The sequence below is a fragment of the Peromyscus leucopus genome, chromosome 1, assembly GCF_004664715.2.
Source record: "Peromyscus leucopus breed LL Stock chromosome 1, UCI_PerLeu_2.1, whole genome shotgun sequence".
Lineage (NCBI taxonomy): Eukaryota > Metazoa > Chordata > Mammalia > Rodentia > Cricetidae > Peromyscus > Peromyscus leucopus.
The window spans coordinates 10,683,021-10,701,726 of NC_051063.1; the positions used below are offsets into that span (position 1 = coordinate 10,683,021).

General features: G+C 46.5%; 1 protein-coding gene across 10 annotated transcripts in view; it reads left to right on the forward strand.

Moving 5' to 3' along the window:
- Positions 1–601: 601 nt before the first annotated feature.
- The window catches only part of Prune2 (prune homolog 2 with BCH domain), a 262,014-nt gene continuing 243,909 nt past the window's right edge, over positions 602–18,706 (forward strand). For all 10 annotated transcript variants that reach the window (XM_028874880.1, XM_028874885.1, XM_028874884.1 and 7 more), the window contains exon 1: positions 602–1,091. In XM_028874880.1, coding sequence (XP_028730713.1) covers positions 1,056–1,091 — 36 coding nt within the window. In that variant the 5' untranslated portion in view covers positions 602–1,055. The remainder of the gene's footprint in view (positions 1,092–18,706) is intronic.

Consider the following 18,706-nt stretch of genomic DNA (forward strand, 5'->3'; position numbering starts at 1 on the left):
ACACAAAACTCCATGGTATAAAATAAGCTTACAGCTGCAAATGTAAATGTTTATTGCTGTGCTTTAAACTTGAGCATACATAGACATATCTGAGAATCGTGTAGAAACTGACACTTATTTAGGGGGTTGGGGCAGAGTACATTTCTAATAAGTTCAGTGATGATGATGCTGTTGCCCTGTGAAACTGCTGGCTTGTATCGCCCAGCTTTCCCCACCATGCATATCAAGAGTAGATGGAGACGGCACAAGGATATAGCTGTCCATTAGCCTCAGGACTCAGTGAGATGCGGATATCGGTTGCTGGATGGGCATGCTTGTAGGGTAGGGAGGAAAGTTACAGCCTGCACAATCTCCCGGCCAGCTCTTCTGGTTATTAGCCATCAAGGTCGGATGGCTTTTAGCTCAGCAATTCCTCCCCACCCCCTTCCTTCCCAGTGCCTATCTCCCTGAGTGCATCTCGGGGCCGGGCCAGCAGACCAGCTCATTAAGTGACCACTGGGCTCTCGGTACGGTGCCAGCCAGCCAGAGAGGCGCTGGCCGAGGACAAGGCCCCTCCTGGGGCCTCTGTCCCTCTTCCCACCTTTTCTCGCGGACCGCGGTGGGGCCTGCAGCAGTGTCACTCTGCAGCAGCCCCTGGCACTTGGCATGCACTTCTGGGCGCTGTCCATGGTTGCCGCATCTTTCAGCGCACCGCGTCAGGAGGCCACCGCGGGGCCCTGCGATTGGCCGAGGAGCCCCTCGCCACCCCCACCGCCAGCCCCGCGTCAGGCCCCCCAGGCGCGTGCCAGCAGGCCTGTGGCGTCCCTGGGCTCCCGGGCGGCACACCCACTTTCCTTATTAGGACAGAGTCGGGGCTGGAGCCGCTGCGGGGCGTGGGCTGGGCCAGCAGTCCTGAGGAAGCCAGAAGGGCTCAGTCCCCGCCAGCCCGCCGAGGGAGCGGCTGGTCCCTGAGCCCCAAGGAGCGACCACTTTCTGGAGATTCTGCTCCTCCCTGCGGCTCTCATCCTTCTTGGAGCTTTCCATCCGGACCACTGGTCCCAGTCCCTAGCAGAGACATGGAAGAATTTTTGCAACGCGCCAAATCTAAACTGGTAAGTTGAAGCTTCAGGGGTGCCTGTGTCCGCGCGTGGGTGTGTGCTGCTGTAGGTGGGTGGAAAGGGTGTGCAGAGGAGGGTGAGGAGGAAAACAACTTTGCAGCTTAGTTGACGGTGTGTGCAGGCTGTGCCAGCAAAGAATCTGTGCAACTCTCTAGTATCAGCGATCTTCTCCCCACAGCCAGGCAAGGTGCAGAGGTGAAGTGCTGAGGCCTGTTTGAACTGGTGTGACTTATGCGCCACACAGTACCTTTCCTTCCGCTTGGCTTCACTCCGGAGAGTTTGCTCCCAAAGAACAGTGAGTGAACGAGGGTGCTCCTCCTCCGGAGATCCATAGATGCAAAAGACCTGTAGGCGTGAAAAAGAAAAAAGCGAAGCCCTGGAACAGTACTTTGGCTGAGAGTGGCAAAACCCTTGTGAGGGCCAAGGCTCTGCCTGCTCAGCGCAGGACTTAGGGGCATCCAGGGGATCCCGACTCTGTTCTCTGCTCCCTTCCACATCCTGGATCAGAGGCAGAAGGGGATAGCCCCAGCCTCTGAGGTTGATGGGGCTCCGCACACTGGTCTGGTATGTTTTACTGTCTGAAAATGTAAACAGTAAAACTGTGATTTCACTGCGTGTCTGCAGTTACCACCCATTTCTGAACGTCGGGGCACTTTTCTCTAGCACAGCGATAATAATCGTAATGGAAATGCTTCAGTCTCGGCACTTAAGAAAGAAGAGCCAGGCCCATTTAGAAGCTGTGTCTTTTATGAAGACCTTAAGTACCTTTATGGGTCTGGCATAAGAGAAAATGCATAGTCTATGGTGCCTATAACCTTTAAACCTTCACAGAAGCCAGGCCTAAAGTCTCTTGAGGTGATGCCACCACCACAAGGCAGCATGTCCTCTATTTATCATACACAGCGAAGGGCAGGGAGGGCCTTCACTCAGGGTTAGAGCTGGAAGTGAAGCCAGACAGGATCAACTGCAGATATCTTTTCTTTCTCCTCCTCCTCCTCCTCCTCCTCCTCCTCCTCCTCTCCTCCTCCTCCTCCTCCTCCTCCTTTTTTTAAAAAGAGACCATTAAAGTTGATGAATGCTGATACTTTGTTTATCTTTAGCCCTTGCCCACCCCCAGCCTATCTATCATTGAGTGTTTGGGAGAATTTGTTTCAGAACTGAGAAAGTTTCTGATCACTTCTGTGGTTGTTGACTCCTTAGAAGTTTTACAAAAAACAGTGTGTGGGGGTGGGGTGGGGTGGGGTTGGGAAGCAATTCACTGCAGAAACTCGAAATAACTGCCTTGCATCTTTGCTGGAATAAGCACCCGCTGTTCTTCCCATAGGAATGGGAGAAGGGTGCTGGAAATGTAAAGTTAATCTTGGCAGCTTGTGGTATGGGCCTGTGTGTGTAAGAGGATAATGATGAAGGATAAACCCAGAGTTCGGGACTGCGGCTGTGGTCCATCACATGTATTTTCTCAGTTTCTAGCAGTAATGCTCAGATTGTGGGGTCCGCTGGGAGTCTCATTTCGGAGCAGCAAAGCTGGGATGGAAATTCCCTCTTTGAGAATCATCAGCTGAAAGTGATGTGTAATCTATTTACTGAGTCCCTCCATCAGACCAGCAATTGTTCTCCATCATTTAAAAAAAAAAATGACTGGAAAAAGGAGATTGTTTGAAATTGGTTGTTACCAGTTTCCTGCATTAGCCAGAGGAACAATTATAGCTAAATTAGTCTTTTCTTAGAATAGGCTTCTGGCTAGAAATCACAATTAACCTTTCTCTCTCAGCTACCACAATGTGTCTGGTCAGTTTTGGTCATCACACATTTCTCCTAATAAATATTTTCAGTAATAAAATTCATGTTTATTATATAATATGCAAGAAGAGAGAATACTTTAGCTGGTGTTTTCCTTGGGAAGATAAATCATGTCTGTAATCATACCATTTGTATGTGAGAAATTTATTAAGGAAGTAAATGTCTTAATAAAGACTGTTCTGATTTTTGTGCTTAACTTTTGCTAGAACAGAATTGTGGATAAACTGTTTTCTGTTCAAAGTTAATATAAATTGATCTACATGATACTCAAAACTGCCTGATTGCTAGATTTTCCTCTTGTTTTTGTTATTTATTTTGATGTGTTGTAGGTGTGATACATAACTTTGAATGGTTTAGAATAGTTGAGGTTCCTCCCAAGGTCTGGACATGGGCTGGCTATCCAGGAGACAATGGTTTGACTCCAAAGTGAAATTTCTGTGAGCCATGGTTATATTTACCAAGAACCAAAACTTTGGAGTTCTTAGCCTGGTCAGGCCTATAATCCCAGAAACTAGGAAGGTTGAGGCAGGAGGATCACAAATACAAGGAATCCCTACAGAATGAGTCCAAGGCAGCCTGAAAAACTTAGATCTGATCTCAAAAGAGAAAGAAAGCACATGAGAGGCCTAGGTTCCCTCCTCGTCCAATAAATAAAACCACCAAACAAGCAAAAAGTGTTGGAGAGATTTGTCTGCTTTTCCCTACGATGAATACTTGTTTTTCATCCATTGTTGAGAGGAGAGTATTTTCTTTCTAGGCTAGGCCCTGGATTAAACTAAAAGGAACCGAGTCAACAGTATAACTGACAGCAGGAAACAAGCCAGGGTATCAGCAGCCAGAGAGTGCTGAGTGCTGCCCTTCGGTGGACGTGCTTCCAGTCCTCCATGAAAATGCAGCGATGCGTCTGGCCTGGGAACCCACTGCTGGTTATGAAATGGGAGTGAGAAGACATTTTCCTCCTCTCAGCCAGTGACCCCAGGCTCTTCCTCCACCTGCCAGTTCAGAGTTGAAGCCGAGGCAGCCTGAAAATCTTGCAATTCAGACCAGGCCTCTGTTCAGTTAACCACTTGTATGGCAGTGGCTTGGCCTTTCTTAGATACACTCACTATTCCTTTGTAAGAGAGACTGAAGAAGAAAAGCAAGGAAGAAGCGCTTCCTGCCTATGATTTGGGAAATGTTCTCCAACTTTACAGAATTTCCCTCGGAAAAGTGTTCAGGCCAAGGATCAATTCATGGAAGTAAGCTCCAAGTTCCCATGAACTTTTGGAGAAAATTATAACTGAAGGATAACCTAGGGGTGGACAGAAAGCCATGAAGTGTGGCTGGCAAGAAGCCAGGGTCCCCATGCCCTGGAAGCTAGATGCTGAGCCTTTTACCCCCATATACCACCAGCTGGTGCAAGCTAGGCAGCTGCTGATGAGTGGGGACCACTGCCACCCACACACCGGGACATGTAGGTCGTGAGTCAGCCTTGGAGGGGTCACCTGCTACTGCTGGAAAAATGGGACACATCAACGTCGCAGGAATGCTGTTTGTAAAGAGAAAGTGAAGAGTCATGACTGCAGTCCAGGGGACGCATCTGCCACTCAGCAGTGACAGCTGAGGCACGTGTGTCTGAAGTTTGACTTTGTCGATACACAGATTTCTATAGGAGAAAAAGGCAGGGTGAACTGAATGTCAGTGTATACTCTGGGATGAGAATTCTCAGTCTAAACTCTTCATGGAGAGAAGCTCTGTGGTGTAACCGTTTCAGTGGGAAATTGAAGCAACATAGTTATCCTCATTTCTTACACTGGAAGAAGATGATGTTTACAAAATGGATTTAAATTCTTTATTACATTTGTGTGTGTGTGTGTGTGTGTGTGTGTGTGTGTGTGTGGTGTGTGTGTGTGTGTGTGTAGGTCAAAGGTCAGTTTTCAAGAGTTGGTCTTCTCCTTTCACTATGTGGGTCCCGGGGATCAAACTCGGGTTTGTCACCCTATACCCGTTGAGTCATCTCTCAGAACCTTGAGAAGGAATTTTTAAAAGCACTTGGGGAAGGACTGCAGTGGTAAGGAACAGCAATGATGGAGAAGCTGCAGAGCTGACTGTATTCGGATCCAGGGCCACAGGATCGACTCCCACCGTACTATAAGCCAGGCAGGTACTCTGGAGTTGCTGCCCTGCTCTGATTTTTTGAGACAGGGACTCTTGTAGTTCAGGCTAACCTTGAGCTTTTGATTCTCTGCTTTCCAATATCTGGGATTACAGTCACGCTCTACCTTGCCTGGCTTGAGTCAGTGCATTTTGCCCAGAGCATTTATAAACAGGAAACTCGGGCCTCCAAAGCACTTCTCTGAGTAAGTACAGTGTCATCTGCTTGCTTGTGGGCTGATGAGGAATGAGCCCTTGGCTAGGTCTAGAGTCAGCTGGATTTCTCACTGTGGGATCCGCCAGACTAGCAGCTGAGAACTGCTTTAGCCTCAGGACCTTGGAAAAGAACTCGCCCAGAGCTTTTCCAGGTAACCGGATGTCAGAGTCTAGTGGTCTGTCTAAAGAAAAGAGGTGTCCATTGTTATTCACACAGCAGCTCAGGTCCTGGGGGACATGTGATCAATGGGCAAGGTGCTTTGCAGTCTGTGGTTTGGGGGATATTTATGTCACCTAAATAAAAAGCTGACAAGTTTGGTGTAGCACTGTTTATCTGAGTGGATATTGGGGTTATTTTGACTTGGGTGTATAAATCTGGAGCACTCTTGCAAGCCATGGTATCTTAGTGAAGGAAGCTTTTGCTTTCTTGGCATTTCTCCCCCCACCTCTAGTGTTCCATCTGAACAGAAAAGAATGGGAATGGGATAGTGGAGACGGATGGAAGCTGTAAAAGAGGAGAGAACAGATTGGGAAAGAATGTAGTGTGGCTTTGGTCATTGAGTCTTCTTGGCCCCTGGGCTTACTGGAGACTCATAGACTTTGTGGTCTTTTGGAGAAAAGTGGGAAGGGGCTAGGCTGGTGTGGGGCTAGGGGGGCACTCACATGGACTTTGACATGAATAGCACCTCTGGGGTTGTGCAGTACACAATCTGCACTGTGATGTGGCTCTCCTCTATCATAGCTACCCAAATAGCCCATTCATGACTTTGCCCTGAAAAATCAGGCCTATATAGATTGAATTAGGAAAACTTGGTTAGTTTCTAAACTGGAGATACATAATGGTATTTACTTTGTGTGTTTCTCGTAAAATCAAAGTGAGATACCATGGCTCTTAGCACGGAGCTCAAAGCAATGACTCCTCTCTCCATTCTTCCCCAAGCTGCTCCTCTTCTGTAAGACACTGTGGTAACCAGTGATGTTGTCCGTCACCCAGTTTATCCATCTGGAAACATCCTCTCCTTCATCCTTGACTGCGGTGGCCACCACACTGGTGTTCTACAAACTGCTCTCATGCAGCTTGCTGCAAAGGAGCCTTGAAATTGTCTGGCACTCAAAGCTGAAAGCATCTTCCACCACCATCCCCCTAAAACCCTGAGAATTGCTTTAGCCTCAGGACCAGTTTCTCCATCTTAAAACCTTGTGGTTGCTTTCCACGGCTCTTAGGAGTATGGATGACATTCTTAGCACGCCACTGCTGTTACCCTCTTCTGGCTTCTTCTCCTTTGCCTCTGGCTTAAATAGCAGCTGCCATTTCTTCACATGAGGTGAAGAAAGGAAATCCCCCTTGCCTACTGCTCTTACTCCTTGACTATAAACCAGATTTAAAAAAAAAAATGCTTTCAGGTCTCTTATCTCAGTTGTCACTATATTGGGCAAGTTTGATTAATGCCAGTGTGCTAAGAATAGGCAGTGGGACCTCCATATGCTTTTACTAACCATTATATCTCTGGAACCTGGCATGGTGCTTGATGCTCTATATGATTTTAGAATGAATGAAGCTTCAAATCAAGAGTCCTGGTCAAGGCATGTTAGAATGTAGTGGCCCAATAAAAATGAATAGCTGGATGGCCAAAGTTACATCCTTGCAGGCCTAAATCTGGAGCAGAACTGGGAACAATCTGCAGAATGCCAAGTTCATCGGCAAGAAGGTGAGGGGCTTTAAGGTCAAGGAGTGCTCCACAATGCTTTTCACACAGTAATCCAAAATGTCCTTACAATGCTAGGAGGCTAGCTACTATCTCTGGGTGCTTGGGATACGTAAATGTTGACAGAACCAAAGCATGGGGATGGAAAGGCAGACAGGAAAATAAAGCAAATCTCTGTCCAACCACACCTGGTAGATGAACGAACAAAGGAGTTGTTACTTCCTGACTTCCTTAGTGTGGCTCGAAGAGTAAAAGTTGGATGGCTCCAATCCCAGTGGCTGGACCAAGCTGGTCCAGTGTGTTCTCTGCACCTGTGCTTTTACGAACACTATGAGAGAAACTGACTGGGAAGACTTTCAGCACCCCTCAGAATAAGAGTAATGGTACCAGATTTGTTTGTCTGGGCGTGGGTGGGGGGTGGTCCAGACTTAACCACTGCACACCTCATACACTGAGCAAACTCATGCAAAGTTCTGAACCAGAAGCCTTGTTTAGCCAGTGGGACTGTTGCAGGGCATAACATCGGTCCTCCACTTCATGTAACTCTCAGGATGTGTGACCTGAATTTCCCAGCTATGTGGACGACCTTATAATGAAAAGTCTCTACATCTTTATATTCATGTGCAAAGTTTGAATATTTTTATGTACTTGACAATTCATGTTTTGAAGCAAGGCATATTGATGTTTAATTTCCTAGGCTAACTATTTTAGAAGTAAAATTTTCTTTCTTGGTTTTTGTTTTGTCACTCTTTTTAGAATGAGAGGTACCTTTATTATGATTTGGTTTTTTCTTTTGACTCTTGACAAGAATATGTAAACACACCTTACAAAAATGTATCCAATCTTGGATGTATTTTAGCAGCAACTTATTTCTAGCTAGGGTTTACTTGTTCACTTTTGAGAACTAGATTTTTTGGTAAGAGAGAATATCTTGCAGAACCCTCCAAACTAGTAGCTGAAGTAGATGTAGACATACTCCAAAGCTTGTGTTCTTATCCTTGGCGGCTGCTGACCTCCTTAAGAGCAGCAATGGGCACACATTTGTGCATCTGAGACCTTAAACTGGTAAGTGTGAGGCAGCCATGGAGGAAGCCACTTGTTCTGAATAAGAACTTAGATTTTCCTGGATCATGAGTTCTGGGTTCGGAAGAACCTCAGACAGTCTTCTGTTCCACATGCATTTCTTGACCCAAAATGTAGTGCAGCATTGTGGCTATGTGTGAGTTCTGCAGCTAGATGCCTGATGGCAGATCCTGACTCTGCCATTGCCAGTTAGTAGCCATACAATCTTGGGTACATTGCCTTCCTGAGTCTTGGTTATCCTGTCTGGAAAGTGAAAACAAGAAGAAAATCCCCTTTCTAAACCTGCAGCAGGTGGGCACATGTCAAAATGAGACTGTGGTCTCCATCCATAGTACTAGAAAGGTGACAAGGGCCACTAGTGGACAAGAGAGCCAAGCAACCCTGTTCACTGTCACAGAATTGGGAACAATTCTTAGCTCTCTTTATTTCAACCAGAGTTTGTTGAATATCTGTCTTAGCTGTAAAAGACCTGATTTGTTTAACCCCGTATTGGCCTTTAGACAGGGAAGTTTATGTCTCTGTGCTGTCTGTTCTACATTAAAAGCCTTGGACAACTGATCAATCAACCAATGCTACTGAGAATTTTTTATGAGAAAAATATGGCACCAGACTTTTGAATAAGCTGTTGATCTTCACTGTGTGCCCAAAGGGAAAGAAGTAACCAGTGGGCTATTTGGAGGATAGAGTATGTGACTAGTTTTCAGTATAACTAGGAATAGTGTAGGTGTAGACAAACTTTTCTTTCCCACCCACCAGTTCTTAAATAACCAACATGGAGACTTAATATGAATTATAAATGATTAGCTGATAGCTCAGGCTTGTTACTAGCTGACTCTTACAACTTAAATAAACCCATTTATATTAATCTACATTCATCTTGTACCTCCTATTTCCTCTCCGTGTCTTACTGATAACTCTTCTGACTCTGCCCTTCTTCTTCCCAGTACCCTTAGTCTGGTTTTCCCACCTAACCTTATCCTGTCCAGCTATTGTCCAGTCAGCTTCTTTATTAAACCAATCACAGCATAATTTACAAAAGTGCACAGAAGGATTATTCCATAGCTTGTAGGTATTTGGTGAAGTTTTAATGACAAAAATATATTGTGAGAGGTTTAAATGGAAAACAATATTTAGGTGCCAAGGTCATGAGCACATTGTTTGGTTAGGCAGATTCCCTCATGGTTAGGGCTGTCCTGGTGGAGCTGGTGGCTGGGGTTACTTTGACCCATTGTAAGGTGGTGTGAACTTCGGTGGACACAGCTGTGAAGGAGACCTGGGGTGCTGTTGCCGCTGCTGTCCTGTACCCATCCTGCCATCACTGTCTAGCAGGCTAGTGAGGCAGGACCCCAGCGGACTGATGGCATGCTCAGCACGTCCAGTGAAGCAGAGGTGGGAGAACACCAAAGAGGGAATCAGAAGGAAAGTAAGAGCAAAGAGAGGGACAGAGAGATCTGGGGTGGGGTGTGGGGACGTCTGCACAGTGGTGCAGCTCAGAAGGAAACCCGAAACTCAGCTCAGGATGACTCAAGGGCAACGTTTCCTCTCTCTAAGCTCATTTTCCCGGCAGCCTTTGCCAGCCCAAAGCCAGCCTAGGCAGCTTCCTCCAGGCAGCTGAAATTGATTATTGAAAATGCACCGGCACTGTCTCCGTTTAATTTCCTGTTGCTGTGATAAAATACACAGAGACAAAAGCAACTCAAGGGAGAAAGGGTTTTTTTGGCTTGCAATTCCAGGTCACAGTCCATCACTGTGTGGAAGTCAAGGTGACCGGGACTTGCTGCAGTCAGTCACGTGACATTCACAGTCAGGGGCAGAGAGCGATGAGTTCATGCATGCCAGTGCTCAACTCCAGTTCCCCTCTCTTAGAAAGTTCAGGTTCCCTTGCCCAGGAAATGGCACCCCCACGGTGGGTGGGTCTTTCCACTCCAATTAATATCATCAAGATAATCACACATATACTTGCACACAAGCTAACCTGACCTAGGCAATTCCCCATCGAGGCTCTTTTCTTCGATAATTCTACACTCTGTCAAGTTGAAAACTCAAACTAACCATCACACCCACTATTAAATTTTTCACAGGAGAATCCCGAAAGTTCTATTCTCTATTTGCGAGATGACACCTCAAGATTGCTCAGGGCAATACCAGGCTTTAGTGAAGGCGAACAAGAGTCAGCTACCGTGCCTTGCACTAACACTTTAGTAAGCACTTTGCACAATACTCATGCGTTTGCTTTTCCCAAGAGTAGGTGATAGAAGTCGCTGATGGAGGAACAGCACAAACAAAAGCAAGTCAAACAGGACCTTAAAGAAGCAGGCCGGGGCCTCCAGTGTGTGCCGTTGCATTTGGTGTGAGGTCGATAGTGCTGAAGATGGGCCCAGCTTGTGGAAGACAGGTCATCATTGATGTCAACTACATACATACATATGTATGTAGTATTATAGTATGTAGTATTATAGTAACAACCCTGAATAACCAAGGGGGAAAGATCTACAAACTTAGTGTCGTACTTAAGAGGAAAGATGTGGTGTACAAGAAGCAAGCAATTTCAGTTAAAGAAAAAACAACAGCTCATTAAGAGGACTAAATTAGAAAAAAAGTAGAAACAGTTGCATAGAGGGTGAATGTCTATTGTTTAGTGAGGCCTCTGGAAAAGGAGCCCATGCCCTTCGGTCAAGCAGGTGTGTGAAATATGTTTATCACAAGTGATCATGAGTCAGCACAGAGGATAATGAAGCTGGAAATATGAGCTGTGGGGAGGTGTGAATCCTTGGCATGTCTGAGAGGTGAGTACTCACCCCAACTCCCACCCTGAACTAGTAATTCATTTAGTGTTGGAATCCAGGAGAATATAGCAGAGTCCATGGGTATGAAAAGGCCTCCAAGCAAAGAATGTTTGGCAGACCCATGCCGGCTGTCAAGTATTTGAAAGGGTTTTATGAAGGAGCCCTGTTTAGGATTCCTTTTTTTCCCCATAGTTGTAAAATCAAGACTCGGAAGGACCCACTTTCCTCCTTTTAAAGGAAGCCCATTCATTTCAGAAGGCCCAGACTTTTTTTTTTCATAATAAAAAGATGATCTCATAAATTAATGAATGACTTTTGCACATAGAGAAATGTTCTTGTTGGGCTTCCTGCCTCTTCTCCATGAAGGGAAGAGAGACAGAAGCTCTTCCAAACTGCACACCCTACACCTTCTTCAGGCATATTTTCACAGAACCGGTCATCTGGCCAGACCAGCACCTGGCTCTCAGAACACAAAATTGGCAGATGGTCAGTTCAGCTCAGCTGCTTGTAGCCCATGGGTGTGTCTAAGAGGACAGAACACATGTCTGGCTGCTCTCAGGAAGGCAGCTGGCCTGGGCTCCTCTCTTCAGGGGCAAAGGGACAAGTTACTCAGTGAACACCAGCACCCACGTCAAACACCAGGTGTAGTCACATGCCTGACAGTGACCCAGTACTGGGGGGTGGGGGTGGAGACAGGAGGATCTCTGGGGTCTGCTGGCTGCCAACCTAGCTGCAGTTTGGTGGAGAGACCCTGTTTCAAGGGAATAAGGTGGAGAGTGATAGAGCAGGGCACCCGATCTCCTCCCCTGGCCTCTGCACATGTATAGCACACGCATATCTGAACACATGCAGGTGCATACACCTCCCTCCCTCTCTCATATAGAAATAAATAAGACCATGAATAAAGCAAAGACATTGCTGTGGTTCTATAATTGACTGTGCTGGCCTCTTGGTTGATACCCCTGGATGGTGGCCTGAAATGCCATTACTCTTGGAAAAGTCCAGAACATAAACTCCTTGTGGTAGAGGCAGATCAAAATATCATCCCAGCACTGGCTTTTAAAACATTTTGAAAGATTTATTATCCTTCCAAACCATTAGGTCTGTTTAAGCCTGATGAGGGAAAGTGTACCTCTTATTTTTATGGAATTATCTCATTAAAAAACATGCCTCTCATTTCATTTAATTATCTCATTAAAAAAGCATGACATTCCTATCCCTTCCTATAAAGAAGGGCTTCCTATGCTGGCATTTATATAGATTATTTTGATGGGCCTCATAAACACTGACCCATATGTTCCCATTTTCCTCTTCATTGGATTTGCACTCTCCGACGAATGGATATTCCCTGGTTATGCCCTGGCCTGGTGGCCACTTGACAGAGGGGTGTAAACCCAGCTGTGAGAATCCCACTGGTCCATCTTGTGTTTGTGATTTGTGCTACAGAACTGTTAACAGCTCTGGAGTCACAGACTTGATGTTTACAATGGTCACAGCTTTGGCATCTGTAGAAACATTCTTGGATTATATGGCAGTCTTATTTCTTAGTAAAATAATAATCATGAAGCAAATCTGGAAATCTCGCTGCCCTCGGCTCCTTGCAACGTCTTACCCCATTTCACTTCTGAGAACCTTTCTCTCCAACACTTAACTGACACTTTTAATGGATGGATTCCACTGTTTTTCCACTGTGGAAGCTCTTTATTTTTTAACCTATATACAATTAATTTGGAGATACATATCTTTCTACATTTCAATAGCTCTAAAATTGAGATGCTTTTATGTATTTATTTTCTGTTGCTGACAGTTCCATATGTTTATATACTAAGTTTCCATCCTGTCCACCCCCTATTACCCTGCCTCATCCTCACGCCTTCTTCCATTCCTCCTTTCCAACAGGTCTACTCCTGCTTCCATGTCTGGTGAGTGTGTGTGTGTGTGTGTGTGTGTGTGTGTGTGTGTGTGTGTGTGTATTTGACCCACTGAATTTAAATAAGGCTGCATGGGTGGGACATTATTTACTGGGACAAATTTTCATTGGTTATACCACTGAAGAAAGTGACATCCCTCTCCCTAGTCACTCTTAAATGTCTAAGGTCCCTTAAGAGGGATAGGGCCTTAGGAGTTCTTCCCTCCTTATATAGGGGACATGAGCATCTGTGGCATTTGGAAGCCTCAGGGTTCTGAAATCAATGCCCTTAAAACCTTGAAGGATAGCTGTTGTTAGTAATTCAGAACATAGTATTGCACTTCATAATTGCCATTAATATTTGTATCATGTATGAGAATGAGATCAGAGAGACTAAGTACAGCCTTGGTCAAGGGCACACGACCAGTTAATTTAGTGAGAGAGCTGGGTGAAGGATGTCTTTTCTGATTTCCCAGCATCTGTGGGTCCAGAAAGTTGGTTCATTCTTTCAAAAGATGGTTTGAAGGTAGTTTGGATTCTTTTGCATAAAAGAGAATGATTGGGCAGGAGGCTGGAGAGATGGCTCCATGGTTAAGAGCACTTACTGCTCTTGCAGAGGACTGGGTTCAGTTTTTAGTATCTACATGGTGGTTTACAACCAAACATAAGTCCAGTGCCAGGGGATCCAGTGCCCTCTTCTGACCTCCACAGGTACCAGGTATGCACATGGTTCACATACATACATGCAGGCAAAACGTTTAGACATATAACATGAAATAAACAAATCTAAAATACCTTTTTGGGAAGAATGATGGAGTGAAAAGACAGGGTACTTTTCCAGGAGGAGGCCAGGTGACAGGGAAGTCCTCACGTAGGAACAAGCTCAGTGAACTCTGGAGCTTTGTGTGATGGGCCCTGATGTACAGTAGCAAAGTGTAAGATTAATGAATGTGTCGTTGGTAGAAACATGCTGAGCACCACGGACTCTGGAGACCAAATGTCACCTGGAATGGGAAGGGACGCCTGAGAGACAGGGTCTCTGGAGAACTTGTGGGATCATCTGATGCACCTGTCATGGGGCAACATGGGTGTCAGTTCCGTTGATTCAGCTGAGAGTTCTATGTGGGGAAGTTTAATTGCCGATAATCCAAGCTCTTTCCCTGCTGCAGAGAAGGTGTGATCTTGTCAGATTTCCCCTTCCTTTCTCTCTCTAATTCTCTTTCCTTTTTTTTCTGTTCTAACTCTTCTTCCCAATAATTTCTTTATAAATAAAATAGGGAATAGTTTTAGTTTAATGTCATTTTAGTTTATCTTTCAGAATTTGTTCTAAGAAATACATTTGTGCTGGGCAGTGGTGTGGTGCACGCCTATGATCCCAGCACTCAGGAGGCAGAGTCAGGTAAATCTCTGAGTTCGAGGCCAACCTGGTCTGCAAAGTGAGTTCCAGGACAACCAGGGCTACACAGAGAAACCCTGGGAAACAAAAACAAACAAACAAACAAACAAACAAACAAAAAATACATCATTTGTTACAGCTTGTATTGGTTAGTGGGTTTTTTCTTTTGTTTGTTTGTTTTTCTGTTTGACACAAGATTAGGGTCATCTGGAAATAAGGAGCCTCAAGTAAGAAAATGCCCTCATCAAACTGGCCTGTAGGCAAGTCTGTGGGGTCATTTTCTTGATTAATGATTGATGTGAGGGGGACCAGGCCACAGTGACCACCTGGGCGGGTGGTCCTGGGAGGTATAAGAAAGGTAAACTGAACGTGAGCCTGGGGAGCAAGCCAGTGACTGCAGCTTTTCTCCATAGTCTTTGCTCAGTCCCTGTCTCTAGGTTCCTGTGTTGAGTCCCTGCCTCAGTGAGGGAATGTGGTCAGGATGTGTGAGGCAAACAAACTCCTTCTTCCCCAAGTTGCTTTTGCAATAGAAAGCTAACTAGTGCACAGTTACAGTACACCAGAGGAAGGCCACAGGGCAAGTTCAAGGTGTGCACACATGACGATGCACTAGGCATCCAGGCCCATGCATATAGTGCTTGGGTTGCCTCTCTGTCTGTCTGTCTCTCTGTCTCTGCATCTGTCTGTGTCCCACTTTCTTCCCACACTCCCAGACGCCAGAGGCTTTAGCTCGGGGCCTTAGACACGTCAAACACATCCTCTCATCCCATCTTTCTTAAGACTTGATCAATCCACTCTGGTGGAAGACAGGAAGCATGAGCTGTAACTGAAAGAAACTTCAGGGAAGTCGGGTTCAGGATTACTCTGGGCTTCATGTTTTGTATGCGTGAAAATTTTAGGCTTATTGTTGTCTTTCAACCCCCTAAATCCTGGCTTTTCTCCTGGAGATTCTATTGTCTACTAGGATGGTTTGTACATAGACTGTAACTCCAGATGCCATGTTGAGATGGTTTCGCGTATTCCAAGGCAACTTACTTGACATGATACTTTCTTCCAACTTCTTTCTCCCAGTGTTGGCTGGGAAGAGAAACCAGACTCTGAGAGACTGTGTTGTGTAGGTGCTGAATCATGCACATAAATATTGGCATGCTATGGGGCAGATGGTTATGGAAGTAAATTAGTGTGTGCTGTATGTCAAAATTCCTAGCTATCCATCTCTTTTCTAAATACATTTTGGCTTTTTTTAAACACAAAGCATAAAGCATTGAGGGCCAGACAGGATCAATCAAATTAAATTCATGTCTTGCCTGCCCAGAATCTTGCCAGAGTGCCTCCGAAATGTCCTTCTCCCAGGCCTGCCATTCCTCCACTCTGGTGAGCACTTGATTGGGACCACAACTCTAGAACAGGCATAATTAGTCCCACTCTAGAGAGGGGAAAACTGAGGCCGAGAGATGTGGGTGTAGCATACTCTCTGCACAGGACTAGCAAACGCTGTTAACTTTTAGAACACTGTGCCAAGACTCTTAGCTTGTATTTCCGTTCATCACAACACAGGGATACGATACTCTTCTTCTGGGAAGAGAGGTGTGCTGGCAGCACCATTGAAATGTCCTTATGTGTAGGAGCCTCCTGGATCTTGGAGGACACAGACTGAGTGAATAGATTGTGGGCCTGGGCTCCCATGCTTCTAACATGGTCTCAGGAGACACTGATGCTCTCCAGCCCCAGGTTACCATGTGAGTAGAGGAGTTCCGGATCATTGACTGGCCAGGAAGCAGGAGCCACCACTCACATCCCCTTTAAAGGCTAATTAGAGCTGGAAGTCTGCACAGCCAGGAGGCAGCAGCCAAGGGGAAACAGAGCAGTGGCTGGAAGGCGAGGCCTTGCTGCAGGCGCACTGCCTCTGAGAAGCCTGAGGCTCTCCAGAGCTACCAGAATGTGAAAGGAAGCCAAAGGGCTAATCTGCAGCTACCCCATTTCCGGTAAGAGCATAAATGGTCTGGGAGGATAACCGCTCAGCCATCGGTTCTATTTACCAACAAGGTAAGCCCTGCACTAATTTGTGTTCTTATATGAGTTAAACTTAGTTCATGTCCCTTATTTTTGCTAACACAAAACACAAGGATTTGAGGCTTCACAGGGCCTGGCCTCAGGAAAGGACCATAAATCTACCAGGGGGCTTTCTGGAGAGAGGAGAGAGGGTGGAAGGGCCTGGCAGCCTCCTTAGAAATGCAAGGCCCTTGGCTGGATTCTTAGCTATTTCAGGAGCGCAGTGCAGTCCGGCTGCTCTCAAGCTCTTGCTTTTGGTGGTGTCTTAGTGAAACTGTGTTAGTTCTTAAAACTGTTCACTGTCTCTCTCCCTACCATTTGCTCTCTACCTGATTTGCTCTCTACTATGCTTCTCTGCACGGCTGTTTGCTCTCGGTTTCCCTGTCCCACCCGCCCTTCTCTCGGGGGTGCATGTTCCCTTAGGTCCTGCTGTTACTTACGGGGTTCCTTTATAATTCATGCCCTTCCTTCTTTGTGGATGGCTTTTACTACATTCCCTACAGGCCCTTGGACTCTATCTCTTCCTTTTCCCTTAACACAGAAATCTGTTTCCCCAAACGGTGAGGGCCCAGAGTGGCTTGTGTCTCCTTTAGTTGGAACATGATCAGCAGACATTTTGGACTTTTCCAGTATCACTTAAGCACTGTTCCACATTTGTTGTACGGGATTGTGTTGTGGCAACAGAACCCGGGTGTCTGGTGGTTTTCAGCACAAAGATGAGTGCTCTCTTCTGGCCATTCCTTACTCAAGATCCTCTCAGGAGAGTGGCAAGTGCCTTCCTTCTGTGTCCTGGGTACAGGCTAAAGGAGAAACAGCCACCTGGGATCAAACCCAGGGCTTTGTACGTGCTGGATGCCAGCAAGCATTCAACCACTGGAGTATGTCCCCAGCACAGTGAATGATTCTGAAGACTTCTGCTCAGAATCAGAACCAGTCACTTCCGAAGGAGGTGAGAAAAACGGGGAAAAGTTAGAGGACATGGAAACGGAAAGGAATTTTTGTCCTGGAGTCTGGTTGAAGTTTCTGGCCAGCTGAGAGTCAATGATTTTAAAATACTAACATAATTTGCATGACTATCTTTCTGGTGCTATTTTTTTTTTTTTTTAGAATATTTCAAATAAGAACGTTAAAATAGCAATGAACTATACTTAGGGCCCAAGTGACTGCCTCTGAGAATGGCCTTTTTCTGTTTCCAGATAGAAACCTGTAATTTTTTTGGACGGCTTCACAAACAAGACCATAACTTTCATTTACAGTACAAATGTGTCTTAATGATTTGTGCAATGTTGTAGAATATTATTTTAAGATGTGTTACATTTGTTTATGCTGTGAAACATTTGTTTAATGATGCAAAGATGTGTCGCATTCTTTTATGTTGCATTTGTTTAACTCTGTGAAGCTGTGTTACTTTGACTGTCTAAAACACCTGATGATCTAATAAAGAGCAGAACAGCCAATAGCGAAGCAAGAGAAAGGATAGGTGGGGCTGGCAGGTAGAGAGAATAAACAGAAGGAGAAATCTGGGAGAAAAAGAAGAAAGCAAGAGAACAAGGAGAGGAGAATGCTAGAAGCCGGCCACCCAGCCACCCAGCCACCCAGCCACCCAGCCACCCAGCCACCCAGCCACCCGTCATGGAGTAAGAGTCAAAGTGAGATTACAGAAGTAAGAAAAGGAAAAATCCCAGAGGTAGATGGGATAATTTAAGTTAAGGAAAGCTGGCAGGAAACAAGCAAAGCTAAGGCTGGGCATTTACAGTTAAGAATAAACCTTTGGGAGAGATTCAAGATGGCGGAGACAAGCAGACGCAGGTAGGCCTGTGGCGGCGGCCCGCAGAGGTAGACGGGTCCGGCGGCAGTGGCCGACAGGGACATTTAGGCCCGGTGGCAGCTGGCAGAGACATTCAGGCCCAGCGGCGGCCCACAGAGGTGGACAGGCCCTGCGGCGGAGATAAGCAGACGGAGGTGGACAGGACCGGCGGTGGCGGCCGACAGAGACATTCAGGCCCAGCGGCAGCCCACAGAAATAGACAGGCCACGCGGCAGAGAAAGGTGGACGCAGGTCGGCGACTCGCAGAGGTGGAAGGGCCCGGTGGCAGTGGCCGACAGGGACATACAGGCCTAGCGGCAACCGGCAGAGACATACAGGCCCTGTGGCAGTTCGCAGAGGTGGATGGGCCCGGCAGCAGTGACAAGCAGAGGTAGGTAGGCCCGCGGTGGCAGCCGGCAGAGACATACAGGCCTGTTGGCCGCCCGCAGAGGCAGACAGACCCAGCGGCAGCTGACAGGGACATACAGGCCCAGCGGCAGAGACAAGTGGACGCAGGTGGGCCTGCAGCGGCAGGCCACAGGGGTGGACAGGCCCGGGGACGGAGAGGGGCGGACACAGCTTGGAACGGGGACGCCCCTGGCCCCAACACCTGGGGAAGAGGCTATCTCTGTGGGTCGGAACCAGGGCGAGTCTGGACACTCCCTCTGGGGACAACCCAGGGCCCAACTGCTGATCCTGTGAAACCCAACAACTTGGAGGT